Source organism: Mytilus edulis, chromosome 1, assembly GCF_963676685.1.
Source record: "Mytilus edulis chromosome 1, xbMytEdul2.2, whole genome shotgun sequence".
NCBI lineage: Eukaryota > Metazoa > Mollusca > Bivalvia > Mytilida > Mytilidae > Mytilus > Mytilus edulis.
The window spans coordinates 23,126,035-23,143,723 of NC_092344.1; the positions used below are offsets into that span (position 1 = coordinate 23,126,035).

The 17,689-nt window shown below is 31.4% G+C and overlaps 1 protein-coding gene across 6 annotated transcripts in view; it reads right to left on the reverse strand.

The window, feature by feature from the left end:
• LOC139528285 (NEDD8-activating enzyme E1 catalytic subunit-like) overlaps positions 1–17,689 on the reverse strand; it is a 45,731-nt gene that overhangs the window by 24,200 nt on the left and 3,842 nt on the right. For 2 of the 6 annotated variants that reach the window (XM_071324232.1, XM_071324200.1), the window contains exons 2-7: positions 10,683–10,806; positions 9,188–9,268; positions 8,838–8,920; positions 6,700–6,780; positions 6,120–6,163; positions 961–1,025 (exon numbers count right to left, since the gene is read on the reverse strand). In XM_071324232.1, coding sequence (XP_071180333.1) covers positions 961–1,025; positions 6,120–6,163; positions 6,700–6,780; positions 8,838–8,920; positions 9,188–9,268; positions 10,683–10,778 — 450 coding nt within the window. In that variant the 5' untranslated portion in view covers positions 10,779–10,806. Of the gene's footprint in view, positions 1–960; positions 1,026–5,226; positions 5,271–6,119; positions 6,164–6,699; positions 6,781–8,837; positions 8,921–9,187; positions 9,269–10,682; positions 10,807–15,504; positions 15,680–17,689 lie in introns of those variants that run through there. The other 4 variants (XM_071324240.1, XM_071324208.1, XM_071324222.1 and 1 more) reach the window with 4 other exon arrangements.

Sequence of the window (17,689 nt, forward strand, 5' to 3'; positions counted from 1 at the left end):
AAAATTAAGTATGTACCGTATTACATACTTAAAAGTAAGATAAAAGTACACATGCTGAAATGTCTCCACTTCTTTTCTAACCATTGATATCATGTTGACAGTCTGAAATATAAAGCTTTACTACAACTATCACATAAACTTAACATGATAAAAGAAAATGAGGTCAAGGTCAGATAAACCAAAAGAGAAATACATGTACACTTTACAATTGTTCAATACATCAAATATTTTTGACCTATTGCTTGATGTTACTAATAAACAGATTTAACCAAGAAAACTGTCATTGACCAATGAACCATGAAAATGATGTCAAAGTCAGATGAACCATGCCAGGCAGACATGCACACCTTACAATTAATCTATGCATTAAATATAAGTTGACATATTGCTTAAAGTATCTAAGAACAAACTTAATCATGAAAACTTAACATTGACCAATGAACCACCAAAATGAGGTCAAGGTCAGATGATACCTGCCAGACAGACATATACAGCTTACAATCCTTCCATACAACAAATATAGTAGACCTATTGCTTATAGTATCTGAGATATGAGACTTGACCACTGATCTATGAAATGAGGTCAAGTGAAAACTGTCTGACAGGCATAAGGACCTTGCAAGGTAGGCACATACCAAATATAGTTATCTTATTACTCATAATAAGAGAGAAATTAACATTGCAAAAAATCTTGACTTTTTTTTCAAGTAGTCACTGAACCATAAATGAGGTCAAAGACAATGTGACAGATGGAAACTTGGTAACATATTAAGTGTTATTTAGAATCTTCCCAGGTAATATGGGCTCATATTCCCTGAAAGAGATCATATCCCTTTAGCAATTAGGCCAGGGGTATAGGGTACTGACAGGAATTATGAGCCCATATACCTAGTGAATGTAACCAATCAAATTGCAGGATTAGGTTGGAGTACAAGTATGATATAAGCTGCTATTACTTACTAGCATTCCATTTATCCACCTTCTGGCAACAATACTATCTAAACCACATACTACTATGTGAAATTCTGAAATATAATTCAAATAACAGTAATACATATAGAAACTGATGACTTTTACTACTTAAACAATGTCATCAAGAAGTTAACTATTCCTTTCCCATCCTACATAATTTTCCATTGATGATAATACTAAACAAAGCTCTAGTGTAGCTGGGAACAGTATAACTAAAATGAAATGAATCTCACAGGCTTTTCAGTATAAAATTGATAAAATCTCGAACTCCTTGAGACTTTGTGAGATTTATTGATTTTTGTAGCTTCTAACTGAAAAACCTTTAGAACTGCTAAATAAATTAACCACATAACTCTAATTGTAAATAAATACAAGTTTTATCATAAAGAAGATATAATTTGTCATATGAAATTACCAAAATAAGTTTGATTTATTTGATGTGAAGTGTTTTATAATGTTTTGGGAATTTGGAAATCATCACAGCAATCACCGCCATTTTTTAATTACCCCATTTGCATTCTGTATCATTCTGTGATGAAATGAATGCAATACTAACAAGTTTGAAATGACAGATTACAAGTTTGATACACTGGAATCACTATAAAACTAGTTTGAATAACATTTTATTGATATTATCAGAAATAATTAGGATAATAGCTAGTAGGTATTTAACACATGTCCCTTTTCGTATCTCTATTAAGCATGACCCGACAATAAAATCAACTGCATTAAGGTAGTGTTAAGTCCCATTAATATAAACATTCCTGAGTGTAGTCAATGTATAAAGAACCAAAAATGTTGAACTTTGAAAAGTAAGTTCTATTTTGTGCTTAGTACTGATCTGAGAAGCCTAGCCTTTTAGGTTATAACCTATGTTGATGATGATTTAGGTTATAACTTATGTTGATGTTGATTTAGTTTATAACATATGTTGATGGTGATTTAGGTTATACCCTATGTTGATGGTGATTTAGGTTATACCCTATGTTGATGGTGATTTAAGTTATAACCTATGTTGATGGTGATTTAAGTTAAAACCTATGTTGATAGTGATTTAGGTTATAACCTATGTTGATGGTGATTTAGGTTATAACCTATGTTGATGGTGATTTAGGTTATAACCTATGTTGATGGTGATTTAGGTTATAACCTATGTTGATGGTGATTTAGGTTATAACCTATGTTGATGGTGATTTAGGTTATAACCTATGTTGATAGTGATTTAGGTTATAACCTATGCTGATGGTGATTTAGGTTGTAACCTATGTTGATGGTGATTTAGGTTATAACCTATGTTGATGGTGATTTAGGTTATAAACTATGTTGATGGTGATTTAGGTTATAACCTATGTTGATGGTGATTTAGGTTATGATCTACATTGATGGTGATTTAAGTTAAAACCTATGTTGATAGTGATTTAGGTTATAACCTATGCTGATGGTGATTTAGGTTGTAACCTATGTTGATGGTGATTTAGGTAATAACCTATGTTGATGGTGATTTAGGTTATAAACTATGTTGATGGTGATTTAGGTTATAACCTATGTTGATGGTGATTTAGGTTATGATCTACATTGATGGTGATTTAAGTTAAAACCTATGTTGATGGTGATTTAGGTTATAACCTATGTTGATGGTGATTTAGGTTATAACCTATGTTGATGGTGATTTAGGTAATAACCTATGTTGATGGCAATTTAGGTTACAACCAATGTTGATGGTGATTTAGGTCATAAACTATGTTGATGGTGATTTAGGTTATAAACTATGTTGATGGTGATTTAGGTTATAACCTATGTTGATGGTGATTTAGGTCATAAACTATGTTGATGGTGATTTATGTTGTAACCTATGTTGATGGTGATTTAGGTTGTAACCTATGTTGATGGTGATTTAGGTAATAACCTATGTTGATGGTGATTTAGGTTATAAACTATGTTGATGGTGATTTAGGTTATAACCTATGTTGATGGTGATTTAGGTTATGATCTACATTGATGGTGATTTAAGTTAAAACCTATCTTGATGGTGATTTATGTTGTAACCTATGTTGATGGCAATTTAGGTTATAACCTATGTTGATGGTGATTTAGGTCATAAACTATGTTGATGGTGATTTAGGTTATAACCTATGTTGATGGTGATTTAGGTTATACACTATGTTGATGGTGATTCAGGTTATAACCTATGTTGATGGTGATTAAGGTTATAACCTATGTTGATTGTGATTTAGGTTATAACCTATGTTGATGGTGATTTAGGTTATAACCTATGTTGATAGTGATTCAGGTTATAACCTATGTTGATGGTGATTTAGGTTTAACCTATGTTGATGGTGATTTAGATTATAACCTATGTTGATGGTGATTAAGGTTATAACCTATGTTGATTGTGATTTAGGTTATAACCTATGTTGATGGTGATTTAAGTTATAACCTATGTTGATGGTGATTTAGGTTATGATCTACATTGATGGTGATTTAAGTTATAACCTATGCTGATGATGATTTAGGTTATAACCTATGTTGATGGTGATTTAGGTTATAACGTATGTTGATGGTGATTTAGGTTATAACCTATGTTGATGGTGATTTAGGTTATGATCTACATTGATGGTGATTTAAGTTAAAACCTATGTTGATGTTGATTTAGATTATAACCTATGTTGATGGTGATTTAGGTTATAACCTATGTTGATGGTGATTCAGGTTATAAACTATGTTGATGGTGATTTAGGTTATAACCTATGTTGATGTTGATTTAGATTATAACCTATGTTGATGGTGATTTAGGTTATAACCTATGTTGATGGTGATTCAGGTTATAAACTATGTTGATGGTGATTTAGGTTATAACCTATGTTGATGGTGATTTAGGTTATGATCTACATTGATGGTGATTTAAGTTAAAACCTATGTTGATTTTGATTTAGATTATAACCTATGTTGATGGTGATTTAGGTTATAACCTATGTTGATGGTGATTTAGGTTATAACCTATGTTTATGGTGATTTAGTTGATAACCTATGTTGATGGTGATTTAGGTTATAACCTATCTTGATGGTGATTTAGGTTATAACCTATGTTGATGGTGATTTAGGTTATAACCTATGTTGATGGTGATTTAGGTTATAAACTATGTTGATGGTGATTTAGGTTATAACCTATCTTGATGGTGATTTATGTTGTAACCTATGTTGATGGCAATTTAGGTTATAACCTATGTTGATGGTGATTTAGGTCATAAACTATGTTGATGGTGATTTAGGTTATAACCTATGTTGATGGTGATTCAGGTTATAACCTATGTTGATGGTGATTAAGGTTATAACCTATGTTGATTGTGATTTAGGTTATAACCTATGTTGATGGTGATTTAGGTTATAACCTATGTTGATAGTGATTCAGGTTATAACCTATGTTGATGGTGATTTAGGTTTAACCTATGTTGATCGTGATTTAGATTATAACCTATGTTGATGGTGATTAAGGTTATAACCTATGTTGATTGTGATTTAGGTTATAACCTATGTTGATGGTGATTTAAGTTATAACCTATGTTGATGGTGATTTAGGTTATGATCTACATTGATGGTGATTTAAGTTATAACCTATGCTGATGATGATTTAGGTTATAACCTATGTTGATGGTGATTTAGGTTATAACGTATGTTGATGGTGATTTAGGTTATAACCTATGTTGATGGTGATTTAGGTTATGATCTACATTGATGGTGATTTAAGTTAAAACCTATGTTGATGTTGATTTAGATTATAACCTATGTTGATGGTGATTTAGGTTATAACCTATGTTGATGGTGATTCAGGTTATAAACTATGTTGATGGTGATTTAGGTTATAACCTATGTTGATGTTGATTTAGATTATAACCTATGTTGATGGTGATTTAGGTTATAACCTATGTTGATGGTGATTCAGGTTATAAACTATGTTGATGGTGATTTAGGTTATAACCTATGTTGATGGTGATTTAGGTTATGATCTACATTGATGGTGATTTAAGTTAAAACCTATGTTGATGTTGATTTAGATTATAACCTATGTTGATGGTGATTTAGGTTATAACCTATGTTGATGGTGATTTAGGTTATAACCTATGTTTATGGTGATTTAGTTGATAACCTATGTTGATTGTGACTTAGGTGATAACCTATGTTGATGGTGATTTAGGTGATAACCTATGTTGATGGTGATTTAGGTTATAACCTATGTTGATGGTGAGTTTTACTTACTTTTGTAGAATGATTCATCATAATCCTGAATTTGACAATAATGACTTCATAAAGTTAAGGAAGAGATTTTCTTCACTGCTATCTGATTTTAATTTTTTGTGATTCCATGTTTTTCATTGATTAAAATTATTGACAGTTAACACTGTAATTATACACATTGTAGAACTTCTACTATTGGAGTTTAAATCAAACAACTTTGACTACCCAGGAAGGTCTAGCATGGTTGGCACTGGATTTTAGGATTTTTTTTGGCACTAAATATAAATTCTTTTAACCACAAGGGAATAAGATTTAGGTTGTAACCTATGTTGATGGTGATTTAGGTTATAACCTATGTTGATGTTGATTTAAGATATAACCTATGCTGATGGTGATTAAAGTTATAACCTATATTGATGGTGATTTAGGTTATAACCTATGTTGATGGTGATTTAGGTTATAACCTATGTTGATGATGATTTAGGTTATAACCTATGTTGATGTTGATTTAAGATATAACCTATGCTGATGGTGATTTAGGTTATTACCTATGTTGATGGTGATTTAGGTTATTACCTATGTTGATGGTGATTTAAGTTATAACCTCTGTTGATGGTGATTTATGTTATGATCTACATTGATGGTGATTTAAGTTAAAACCTATGTTGATGGTGATTTAGGTTATAACCTATGTTGATGGTGATTTAGTTTATAACCTATGTTGATGGTGATTTAGGTTATAACCTATGTTGATGGTGATTTAGTTGATAACCTATGTTGATTGTGACTTAGGTGATAACCTATGTTGATGGTGATTTAGGTGATAACCTATGTTGATGGTGATTTAGGTGATAACCTATGTTGATAGTGATTTAGGTTATAATAACCTATGTTGATGGTGAGTTTTTACTTACTTCTGTAGAATGATTCATCATAATCCTGAATTTGACAATAATGACTTCATAAAGTTAAGGAAGAGTTTTCTTGACTACTATCTGATTTTAATTTTTTGTGATTCCATGTTTTTCATTGATTAAAATTATTGACAGTTAACACTGTAATTATACACATTGTAGAACTTCTACTATTGGAGTTTAAATTAAACAACTTTGACTACCCAGGAAGGTCTAGCATGGTTGGCACTGGATTTTAGGATTTTTTTGGGCACTAAGTATAAATTCTTTTAACCACAAGGGAATAAGAATGTGTCCATGGAACACAGATGCCCAACTCATGCTATCAATTTCTGCGTTCAGTCAACCAAAACTCTAAGTGGCATTACAATTAGAAAGATCATATCATAGGGAACATGCATATGTGTACTAAGTTTCAAGTTGATTGTACTTCAACTTCATCCAAATCTATCTTGACCAAAAACTTTAACCTAAAGAGGGACAGACAGATGAATGGACGGACATACAAACGAATGCACTGAAAAGCATTATGCCTCTTAAGTGGGGCATAAAAAGTTGATATACTTATATAAAAGGATACGGAGTGACTTTACATCCAGGTACTCTCTTGTTAATGAATTCAGCTGCTACTTCTGCTTTAGGTTTACCTACATCCTTGTGTCTGAAAGATAATGAATTATAATATGATACACACATAATCATACCTTATAATGGAAATAAAGAGAATGATACATACATTATCATACCTTATAGTGGAAATAAAGAGAAAGATACACACATCATCATACCTTATAGTGGAAATAAAGAGAAAGTTACACACATTATCATACCTTATAGTGGTAATAAAGAGAATGATACACACATATTCATATCTTATAGTGGAAATAAAAAGATACACACATATTCATACATTATAGTGGGAATACATACATTATAGTGGGAATAAAGAGAAAAGTGCACACATATTCATACCTTATAGTGGTAATAAAGAGAAAGATACACGCATATTTATACCTTATAATGGAAATAAAGAGAACGATACACATATTTATACCTTATAGTGGAAATAAAGAGAAAGATACACACAAATGTATACGTTATAGTGGAAATACATGTACAGAGAAAGATACATAAATACACACATATTCATACCATAAAGAGAACGACACACACACATATACACATATTCATACCATGGGGCCTTTTATAGCTTGTTGTTCGTGTGAGCCAATGCAAGGCTTCATGATGAAGACCTTACTTTGCCCTATATTGGTTTATTTTTACAAAGTATGATTTAAATGGAGAGTTGTCTCATTGGCACTCATACCACATCTAGATCTTCTTATATCTACTTACATGTACATGTATAGTGGAAATATAGAGAACGATATACACATACACACATATTCATACCTTATAGTGGAAATACAGAGAATGATACACACATATTCATACCTTACTGTGGAAATAAGGAGAAAAATACAAATATATAGACTTTGATATAAATTCTATACAAATCTGTTAAGAATTGATTCAGTGAGAGCGCTAACGAGTCTATTTTTCATAAATTCAATATTTCCAATGGACATAACTCATAAAAAAGTTGATCAATCCATCTATATTAAACTTGCCGAGATATTGCTGATAATTAATTATAATAAAAGTTTTATATAAATCTGGCAAGAATTGTACCTGTGTGATCTAGAGTGCTAACAAAACTAGAACAGATGTTTATTTTTTCATTTTCGTTTTATTGCTTTAAACTAGGGATGTCAACTCGGTAAAGATTTACTAATCGATTACCTGTTGAATTTACCGAGTGTTACTCGAGTACTTGCTCAGTAAAACATTTACAAAATGAAAACACAAAATTATTCCATTTTATGTATTGTAGGTCGTTGTCTTATGATCTCAAAACCCTCAACATTATTACCTAGGACTAGATAATAGTCCAAGGAATTGTATACCATAATAAATAGCTCATTCACTACATGTACTTATTGTGTGAACTGATAATAATCTAATCAAGTAATTAATTAATATCTTTAGAAAAATTATTACTCAAACAACAGTATTTGGGAGCCATAAAAAAAAAATAACGATCAACAAAGGGATGATAATTATAACTTATTGATATCATTAATCATTTTCTGAGGGTCGATACAGGGTGCAACGATTTTGTTCTTATTTAGAAATATCAGCTTGTCAACTTTTTCTGGAAAGCAGCAATTTTTCAAATTTGTTAGGTAACTAACAGTTCTGCTCTGACAATAGAGGTGGGGGAGTGACTATGATTCGCTAAAAGTGTCAGCTTTGGTAAAAAGCTCTTGTTAATATATTCTACATATAAATACCTCTGTCTCTGGAAGTTTTATGTGACAGTTTAACGCAAACATTTGAATCGTATTACATTTTTAAATAATAAAATATATTGTCCCCGGAGGTGCTTGAAATAAAAATAGTTTTTGTTTAAACTTCAGAAAGCAACACCATTCTAATAGGAAACCGTTAAGTCGAGTATCATTAATTTGGTAATCTATACTCGGTAGTACCAAGCGATACTCCAGTACTTGAGTACTCGTTGACATTCCTAATTTAAACTCATTGATTTTTAATAGTGTACAATTAAACAAAATTAGGTGGCACTTACAGAGTTCAATTCACCAATATTGTTATGTTTGAAAAGTAAACTATATAATTATCCTTCTGATTTTATACCTGAACAAAAATTGTCTGTTTAAATTTGAAACATCTATAGTATCCATATCAATTACATCAAGGTTTCTGAATCCCATCAGGGCCTACAAATAGAAAGCAATAGCATGTTTATATGTTCATACATAATTAGGAACCTCTATTTATAAATAAAATGGAATATTTGCAAAGTGGTCTGAAAAATAACAAAAAGGTAAAAGATGCTGGGAAATTTAATTCATGAAAGTCATAAATAAGATTCTACATTTCTCTCTGAACCTCTTGTCAACTCTATTGTTAAGACATGTGGTGACCCCTAAGTTCTATATATAACATCAAGTAATTATTTTGTTCGTTTTAGATTTGTTATTTACCAGATCTTTGAGTAATTCACATCCCAAACCACCAGCACCAATGACCAATATCTTACACACATCTTGTAAAAATCCTAGTGCCTGAAATAAATACATTAAGCAATATCAAGTATATTTCAATATATTGGTTAGCCAGAATAAAATTTGCGTTTTTACAATACATTTTTGTCAAACTCTGAATAGATTAGTCTACACAAGTAGGGATTTTGTTTTAAAGGAAGCATAAAAGGAAGCAATCAAAGATCTACTCTGAAGAATAAAATAAAGACTATAGTTAAAATTGAGAATGAAAATGGGGAATGTGTCAAAGAGACAACAACCCGACCAAATAAAAAACAACAGCAGAGGGTCACCAACAGGTCTTCAATTTAGCGAGAAATTCCCGCACCCGGAGGCGTCCCTCAGCTGGCCCCTAAACAAATATATACTAGTCGCATGTATTCCTTATGTTCAAAGAAAGGAAGTATAGGTCTATTTATTCTACCATGCCATTTTGACACACCAAATTACTGTATGCTTGATTTGTCAAATGACTACTTTGAGCAGCTTATCTCTTTGTAAAACACTTGTGGCTTTTTAAAATTTTCTGACAAAAACAGAATTGTGATCAACTCATATATATACTGATATATATATATATATAATAAAATAAAAATTATCATGAAAAATTGCTTCTGTCAGAGAATGCAACCTGTGTTTTACTTAAAATTCCAAAAGTGGTAGCCCAAATGATTCAGAGTACCTTATTATGATGTCATATTGACACCAATCGCAACAAGACAATGCATGAGTGATGTAAAGTTTGAAACTATCTGCAAACAGGAAGTGACTGCACAGCTGATGTAGAAATTGTTTACACAGGCCTTGGCTCCCACCGAACAGCAAGCTACTAGTATAACATGTATAAAGGGCCTAGTGTAAAACCATTCAAATGGGAATACCAACAGTTTATTCTATACAAAAAATGAGAAACAAGAAACACTTGAGAAAGAACTGCTTTCTCTTCCAGAGCACATGACTTCACTTCTGTGATGTTCATTTAGTTTTCTATGTAATTACATCTTTTTCTTTTTGTCATAAGCATTCTCCATTTTATTGACATATATCTTAACTGATTTGAACCTTTTGTTTCTGGATCCTTTGCCTATTATTAAGTCTAACCTTTGGCGTAATTATATACACATATATTACAATTATGAATATACTTTTGATAGAAATGGCTCCTACTTTTTTCTTGGTTATATTAGAAAACCGAAAAACAAAAACATGAATTATATTATAATACATAAATAAATCTGATAAATCTAATTACTCTTTAACGTGTTTAATGAAGGTCTTAGTTTTCTAAATCAAGGCATTTTTGGTCCATCAGAATCACAGAACTCTGAAAATTTAGTAGTCCATTTGGTAGTCTAAGTGTTTAAAACATCTATTATTATTTGAAAATTACAATTTGATCACCAAATCTTACCTTAGGACTAGGTTCAAATCTTACCTCAGGACTAGGTTCGAAATCAGGGTGAGCAAATGGACCTCCACGTTCTACAAATTTTCTGACATGATTCCAACGACCAGACCAATCACTTTCCATCTGGTTGACACAGATTAAGAAAAATTAGCTGAAAAATTATACAAAATTACTGTAAATTCAGAAATTATTGCGAGGTTTTTATTATTGCGAATAATACGACTGAGTTGTAAACGCAATAATTAAAACTCGCATTTTGTAATATTTTAACTGAATTAAGCATGACTTTTCTCAAAATCGTAAAAATTAGAATCGCATTCAAGTGTAAAATGAGAAAATCGCAATAATAAATGCACGCAATAATTTCTGAATTTACAGTATACAAATTGAATAAATGCTACTGATATTCATATAATTCATACTCTTTAAAAAAAATTTTATTAAGATTAAATTTAATGTTTTTTAAGGTATGAAGATTGGATATTATCATTGCCAGCAATTGTGTGAAGATGGTTCTGATCCAAGATTATGGCAACTCGACAAAAGTGGGTAATAATTGTCATCAACATGACCAGAGAGCAATTACTCCACTAATGAGTCAAGTGACAGAGGTCATTAGAATTGATACATGTGAAGATCTTGTCTTGACAATTTTTTTTTGCTTCTTTCAGTTTTCATAAAGATAGTCTTGAAGGAGCAACAAAGAAGGAGGCGTAGGACAATTTGGCACATGATTACTTTTTGGTAGATCTTGTCTTGCTGAGAAATTTTGCTCTTTAAAGTTTTCTCTGCCTAAAACCATGACAATAATTTACAAACTGATAGAAAAAAATGAAACAAATTGGTAAAATTAGTAATTCAAGGGCAATAGTAATTTGTTATGAATATAAATCTTTTAAGGTGGCTCGGGTCTATTCGAATTTTCTATCAGAAGTGCCGTATTTTTTGTTATTTTATTCTTTAGAGAAAGTGAATCAAATTGGTCGAAAAAAAATAGGGGGTCACTGACCATTTCAGCTCAAAATTTTACTTTTCAACAGGTATGCAAAAGGGACCATTTTTCAATGAAATGATAGGGAAAATAGAGGTGTTGACATATTTTTATCGGAATATCAAAAAAACGTTCTATGACACTTAGTCCAAAACTGTAATATAAAAACCTGAAATATAGCTTTAAAGAATGAGCAAATAAAAAACATAGGTCACTGATAAGGAAAAAAATTTATTTTGCATCAAAACCCAAATTTTGGCGGGAAAATGGTGAAAATGCCTGAAATGTCGTTTTGAGCCTTTAAAAGATACACATAATAACGAAAATATTCTTTAAGTGACCTATCTACAATGATTTAACATTTCTAATCAATCAAAATATTAAAAAAAATAATGTCGAATTTACGACAAATACTTTTCGTGTGCATTGTAATTCATGCGTGAAATTATGCGCAGTCGAATAGTCCCGATCCACCTTAACCATGATACAAACATGACAAAGGAACAAAATTCTTAACAAGAGGCTGTCAGAGCGACAGCAAACCGGATTTATTAATATTTATTCGTGTTCAGGCATTTTTCAATATCACAAAAACCATAACTGATGCACAGTTAAAGTGAAAATCATCAATATCAAACTTGACCTCCATTTTGTCATCAGAAACAACATATCAAAATTTGAAAAGCTTTGGTTGAATGGTTCATGAGTAAATGCAACAACATGACTGGTAACACAATTTTTCAATCTTTCAAGAACCATAACTCCAGAACTGTAAATGTCAAAATCGTCAATACTGAACTTGACCTTCGTTTTGTTGTCAGTAACAACATATTAAAATTTTAAAAGCTTCGGTTGAATGGTTCATGAGTTAATGCACGAACAGGACTAACAGGAAACACCATTTTTCAATCTTTCAAGAACCATAACTCCAGAACTGTAAAAGTCAAAATCGTCATTATTGAACTTGACCTCCGTTTTGTTGTCAGTTACAACATATTAAAATTTGAAAAGCTTTGGTTGAATGGTTCATGAGTTAATGCCAAGACAGGAATGGAAACGCCATTTTTCAATCTTTCAAGAACCATAACTCCAGAACCGTAAAAGTCAAAATCGTCATTATTGAACATGACCTCTGTTTTGTGGTCAGTGCAACAACACATTAAAATTCCAAAAGCTTTGGTTGAACGGTTCATGAGTTAATGCACAGACAGGACCCCATTTTTCAATCTTTCAAGAACCATAACTCCAGAACAGTAAATGTCAAAATTGTCAATACTGAACTTGACCTCCGTTTTGTTGTCAGTAACAACATATTAAAATTTTAAAAGCTTTGGTTGAATGGTTCATGAGTTAATGCACGAACAGGACTGGAAACACCATTTTTCAATCTTTCAAGAACTGTAACTCCAGAACCGTAAAAGTCAAAATCGTCATTATTGAACTTGACCTCCGTTTTGTTGTCAGTTACAACATATTAAAATTTGAAAAGCTTTGATTGAATGGTTCATGAGTTAATGCCAAGACAGGAATGGAAATGCCATTTTTCAATCTTTCAAGAACCATAACTCCAGAACCGTAAAAGTCAAAATCGTCATTATTGAACTTGACCTCCGTTTTGTGGTCAGTAACAACACATTAAAATTCCAAAAGCTTTGGTTGAACGGTTCATGAGTTAATGCACAGACAGGACCCCATTTTTCAATCTTTCAAGAACCATAACTCCAGAACAGTAAATGTCAAAATTGTCAATACTGAACTTGACCTCCGTTTTGTTGTCAGTAACAACATATTAAAATTTTAAAAGCTTTGGTTGAATGGTTCATGAGTTAATGCACGAACAGGACTGGAAACACCATTTTTCAATCTTTCAAGAACCGTAACTCCAGAACCGTAAAAGTCAAAATCGTATTTATTGAACTTGACCTCCGTTTTGTTGTCAGTTACAACATATTAAAATTTGAATAGCTTTGGTTGAATGGTTCATGAGTTAATGCCAAGACAGGAATGGAAACGCCATTTTTCAATCTTTCAAGAACCATAACTCCAGAACCGTAAAAGTCAAAATCGTCATTATTGAACTTGACCTCCGTTTTGTGGTCAGTAACAACACATTAAAATTCCAAAAGCTTTGGTTGAACGGTTCATGAGTTAATGCACAGACAGGACCCCATTTTTCAATCTTTCAAGAACCATAACTCCAGAACAGTAAAAGTCAAAATCGTCCTTTATTGAACTTGACCTCAGTTTTGTTGTCAGTTACAACATATTAAAATTTGAAAAGCTTTGGTTGAATGGTTCATGAGTTAATGCACGGCCAACCTTTGGTTGCCGACCGCCCGACTGCCCACCGTACATATCCAAATCAATAACCGATATTTTTGTCACAAAAATCCGGTTAAAAAGTGCCTGCATGAAATGTTTACATTTGGAAATATTAAGGGTTAACAATTACGTTGTTAAAAGTCATCCTTCTTTCATATTTACATGGTTAGTTCGTGAGGTCAAAAAAAAATTGCTCACTGACTGACTGATTAGATTTTCTATTTTTTATTTGTTAAATTTTTCAATAAAAAATAAAAGACGATACAATATTTCACATGAATCCAGTCTGAATGGTCATGATTGTTAACCACTAGTTTGATGCAACAGACTTGTAAAATGTTATTTGGACTAGTAAGTAAGCTCTCATGAAATGCTTTGAAATATAACATGTATAACAAACAAAAAGTTAAAAATAAATGAAATAGTGAAATACAACATACAACCAGGTGCTCCGCAGGTGCAGCTTTATACGACCGCAGAAGTCGAACACTGAACAGTAGGGGCAAGTACGGACACAATATTCAAGCTTGATACAGCTCTGAATTTGGATTGCGATCAAACTTTTGACATAATATGAGTTTCTGACACAAAACTAATGTCAAGATCTTACAAATCTATTGTGCAATTAAAGATTTCTTCTTTTAACTATTCAAAAATTTAGAATTTGAGAAATTTGAAGAAAAAAAATTGAAAACAACTACCCCCCCCCTTTTTTTTTTGCAATTAGTCTAAAACCTGACATTTCTTTATACATAATATACAAGTAGTGTAAGGGAGGTAAATCCAAAGATACCTAACATTGTATGTTAAATGTTTTAGAATTACCTCCCTTACACTGCTTTTGAATTGTTTTAATTGTCCATTGACCAGAAATACCTAGTTTTCCCCCTTTTTTGCCCCTAATTCCGAAATATTTTGAGCCATACCCCCTAAAAGTCAATATTAACCATCCCTTCATGGTATGGAACTGTGTGGTTTAATTTCAGAGAGATTCATACACTCAAACTTATTATCCGGAAACAATCCGTCTTCAGACGACAACGACGTGATCCCAATATACGACCAAAAATACCAAAAAAATTTTAATTTTGCGGTCGTATAAAAACAGGTAAAAATTATGAATTCATATAATAATGCAATTGGCATCATTCAAATCACCTCAATAATATCTAAAGTTTAAGAAAGTAAATGAAACATTATTATGCACTTAAAATTACACAGCTTCTGAACAAGCTTAATGTCCCTGGACGAGTATTTTTTTAAATCTTTTTTAAATGAGCTTGTCCTAGAAACGCTTGAGGTTGATTTTTTCAGGGATATCGGCAATTTACATGATTTAATCCATAAAATATATATATCAAGCATTTATAACTTTTTATAAACTTTGCTTTTGGCTTTCGAACTAGTAACTTTTTGCCAGATGTATTCCTCAAATAATATTGGTTTATTTCTGGCATTTCTTTAAAGTCAAATGAAATGAGTAACAGGTGAAAAATAATGTTTATCCAATTCTTGAACCAATGCATATATATATACCATTCTATATATCATAAACTTGGTCTTCTGTGCACGATTTTATCTTTTTTTACATATCCATATTGTATAATGGTCAAAAATAAATTCTCTAGGTCTGTTGATGTGAAAATATGGCAGCTTACCAATTGTCGTGTTTTGAAGCTGTAGTTTACCAATTGTCACCTTATATAGTAAACTATCAACAAAGAAGCATTGATATTTATATGTTTATTTGGGTATAACATGTACAATAAGATTAAAGTTTATTTCAATGACAGATCCATGCGTATTACGATCACCGAAATTTTACGAGAAAGGTTGAGCTGAGTTCAATACAGAAAACATATCAGTGAATTGTTTACTGGAAGCAAACAATTAAACAAAAAGTAAATATCTTCTAAATTTGAACAAAAGGTTTAAGAATTTCCCCTCATATAATACATGTTGTGAGTTGCATTGATTTAAATGGACAATAGACATCTGTCAACAATAAGTGTTTTAAACTGTGTAACTGAGTGGACTAGTACTGTATTAAATGAAACTCATGTGTTTGTTTATTTTGCTCTCTTCTGCGGAATGGAAAAAAATGCACCCTAAAATCCAGGTAAGTTTTAAATTTTCTGAAACATAGATTTCATACAACTTTTATATATCAAGGTCCTGCCATGCTTTAAAACTTTCCTCGATACACTAGTTTGTACTCATAGTAGATTTTGTGATGTATAAACAGACATATTTTTCAATTCCTAAAAAAAATAAAGATGACCTTAAACAGAGGTGCTGATGTTGAAAGCGGATCAGTATCTAATATTATGAGTATTTTATAAGTCGAATATAAGCAAGGTTTCTGCTGGCATGGCCATTTTTTGCATTTTGAGTAAAAAAATAAATTGAGGCCATTAAAATTCCTTATTAGCATGATAAGCAAAAGAAATATGTTATGATTTAACTTCATTCAGCGATCTTGTTTATTTATTTTATTCGGATTTCTCAGACTTTACCTTATATTTTAACCGAAAGTTAATAATCAGCTGATTGCATGTTATAGCTGTAGGCAACAATATACTAATTAATAAAGTTGTTGATTATATTACTTGACAAAATGATGTGGTTAAATAGTCTCAGTCAAAAATGTACAGTAGTTGTCGTTTGTTTATGTAATATATACGTGTTTCTCGTTTCTCGTTTTGTTTATAACAGTCTATTATTTGAACTTGGAATTATTTTTAACTATGGAATTTGCTTGATTTCTTGTTATTGAAATTTTAAATAAATTCCATGATTATTCTGTACTGAAATGTTCTGTGCTGCGCACAACACTTTCTATTACAAAGAAAATAGTATATTTTCAATAAAATGTACTGTGCCGCGCACAACACTATCTAACCAAAATACATTGTATGGAAAGTGTTATTAACCGCTCAAAAGATCATGATACAAAATAAACATGGAATTTATAAAAAAATTTGAACACAAGAAATTATGCAAATTCCATAATTAAAAATAATTCCAAGTTCAAATAATAGCCTGTTTTATATAGATTAGACCGTTGGTTTTCCCGTTTGAATGGTTTTACACTAGTAATTTTGGGGCCCTTTATAGCTTGTTGTTCGGTGTGAGCTAAGGCTCCGTGTTGAAGGCCGTACTTTAACCTATAATGGTTTACTTTTTAAATTGTTATTTGTATGGAGAGTTGTCTCATTGGCACTCACACCACATCTTCCTATATCTATCAATCACATATAACATACAGGATTTATTAACAAGTTTGTGTCACACATGTTTGAAGCATAGTTTGATGTCTCCTCTCGGTCTAGAAAGGAAAACTGTTCTAAAGGAAGAAAAATCTCCAACTTAAAAGTAAAACTTTATCCTCTAACTTTCAGTCAGGGGTACTACTACATGTATTTGTACAAGTAATTTTTATGTACTTGAAGAAGAAAATTTTAATAATTCTTAAACTTATATAAGTAAATTTGTAGGATACTTATACAAGTGAATTTTATTTACTTAGCCATGGTATTTTGACCCCCCCTGCAGTATATTGTACCCCCTACTCTAGGCCTTTAATTTCAGAAATTCTGGCAATTGGAACTCTTTTATGTAGTTAGAATACACCAATAAGTAGTTTGTATGTATTAAACTTGTTGGAAAAGATATTTTTAAAATTTTACTTTGCCATGTTATTTTGACCCCCCTGCAGTAT